The sequence below is a fragment of the Lolium rigidum genome, chromosome 1, assembly GCF_022539505.1.
Source record: "Lolium rigidum isolate FL_2022 chromosome 1, APGP_CSIRO_Lrig_0.1, whole genome shotgun sequence".
Lineage (NCBI taxonomy): Eukaryota > Viridiplantae > Streptophyta > Magnoliopsida > Poales > Poaceae > Lolium > Lolium rigidum.
Genome location: NC_061508.1, coordinates 280800744 through 280802923, shown reverse-complemented (window position 1 = coordinate 280802923; position 2180 = coordinate 280800744). Strand labels below are relative to the sequence as shown.

Here is a 2180-nt window from a genome sequence, read left to right as displayed (position 1 = left end):
CACGGTGAAATCCAAGGTCTGGCCTTAACTGGTTGTGCCTGACAATGTTCTTGTTGGAGGCATTGTTTTGAGAGTTGAGACTATCTTCAGGGAGAAATCCTAAAACCTTTGGTCGAGCGACGACGGTCTTTGGTGCCTTTGTTTCCTTCTTGGAGGCGTTGCTTTTGGAGAGTCTGTACTTCAGGTGTTGTCACGGTGGTGGTTGTATTGCTGTTGCTAGGTCTAGAAGGTTGTAGCGGGACTTTTATTTCTTAGTTTTCTTTTCTCTTTTTTGGCTGTGTGCATCCGTAATGCCATTAGGGTGGAACGTTGTTGCAGAGACTGGGTGTAATAGGTATCTTTTGATATTAATATATTCTCTTTATAAAAAAAAAGCGAAAGCTTCCACAAGGTCCATCCACTTTCCAGCCACTTCGTATTCTCATCGGCGATCGGCACCTCTTGTGGCAAAACAAAATCGAGAAATAGAGGCGGAATCGTATGCAAAATTCCTTTACAACTTTACAAGGTCGCTATGGAAGCTTTGAGACATGCAAGCCGGAGGAGAATGCGGCGGTCGCAGACGCGCGTGCGCATCGATGCGTAATACACCTCTATATACACTATAAATCGCTCTGTACATAGCTCAGTAATCAGTAATCAGATCTCCATGAAGCAGGCGGCCTGCACGTGCCCGGAGAACTCCGGCGGCGCCGGCGCACGCGCCCAGGACGCGGGCTTGCCGGCCTCGTCGCGCAGCATGTACACGGTCTGTTCCCCTCCGTGGCAGCCGGAGCCGATGACCACAACGCGGCCGTCGGGAATCGCGGAGACGGTGGACGCGGTGCGGGCGTCCTCCGGCACGGACGCCACCGTGTGCCATGCTGCAGACGCTCCGCCGTCGCGCGCCACCAGGTTCCCGTCGCGGATCATGTACACGCGCTCGGCTCCCGGCGCCACGCAGCACGTCCTCGGGCACGCGCCGTCCTCGAGCAGAGCCTCCTCGACAGGGACCCAGGCCCCCGTCGCCGGGTCGAACGCCTCGGCGGAGCCAGCGAAACGACCCTGCTCCGGCGTCGGGTACCCGCCAATGACCAGGAACTTGCCGCCGACGCACAGCCCGCGCGGCTCGTCGCGCTCCTCCGCCATGTCTGGGAGCGCGGTCCACGCGTCGGAGTCCGGGTCATATGCCAGCGCCGAGCGCAGCGCGTTCTTCTCCTCGTCGTGCCCGCCGGCCACGTACACGATCCCGCCGACGGCCGCGGTGGCGAAGAAGGACCGGCGCGGGCCGGGCATGGGCGCGCCGCGCCGCCACGCGCCAGTAAGGAAGTCGTACACGTACACCGAGTCAGTCGGCGCCCACGACTCCGGGTCCCATCCGCCGACGACCACGAGCCGCTTCCTCCCCTGCCCGCCGTCCACCGCGGCGACCTGGCAGAACAGAGGAAGGCTGCCGGTCGGGCCAGGCAGCACCGGGAGCGAGGCCCACCGCCCCTCAACCGGGTCCAGCAGCGCCATCCTGTAGTTGTTCGCCGGGCCGCCGTTGACCGCCGACGGCGCGGACGAGTTCTTCTGCGCTGGTCCCGGCTCGACGACATGCTCGGGCTGCGCCTGGACCATGGCGATCACCGGACGTGCCAGCCCCTCCGCGCGGCGCAGGCGGCTGTAGTCCGGCGACTCGACCTCCTCCTTCCACTGCCGCGAGATGCGGCGCACCGTCGGCAACTGGTCGAAGCCCACCCGGATGAGGCACTCCCTCGCCACCTCCTCCGGCAACCCGGGGATCAGGTCGCCCATTGATGTTGCCGCGAAGCAGCTGCTCATTGCTGAAGAAACAATATCTGACTTGGATCGACTGTGGAGTGTGATCTGAGCAAGAAACGAGTGAGAGCTTGCTTGGTTTGTGTGAGAGCTCAGTGTTGTGTACTTGCTCTGTGCGGAGAGTGGCGCGCCATATTTATACGGGGTGTCGGAGGTTGAGGAAACAGGGGGAAACGATCGATTTGTGATTTTTTTTCTTCGGCGAGTGTTATTGTCCAGTTGATTTGGTGCTTATCGTTGCCTACTTGCGCGAGTGGATTCTTCCAGATTTTTTAGCGGTATCGCGATTTTGATAGGGACAAGAGTGTCCTGGTATAGAAGCGATGGGTATGTGGTATGGCGGCGGCAGAAGCGAAGGGATAAGATGGATTTTCTGGATG

At 59.8% G+C, this 2180-nt stretch overlaps 1 protein-coding gene across 1 annotated transcript; it reads right to left on the bottom strand.

The window, feature by feature from the left end:
- Positions 1–639: 639 nt before the first annotated feature.
- Positions 640–1970, bottom strand: LOC124683788 (F-box/kelch-repeat protein At1g80440-like). The gene has a single exon (XM_047218238.1). The coding sequence runs from the start codon at positions 1801–1803 to the stop codon at positions 640–642; it is 1164 nt and encodes a 387-aa protein (XP_047074194.1). The 5' UTR covers positions 1804–1970.
- Positions 1971–2180: the final 210 nt, after the last annotated feature.

Coding starts and splice junctions, on each gene's coding strand:
- LOC124683788 (XM_047218238.1), bottom strand. CDS start 1,803: ATGAGCAGCTGCTTCGCGGCAACATCAATGGGCGACCTGATCCCCGGG.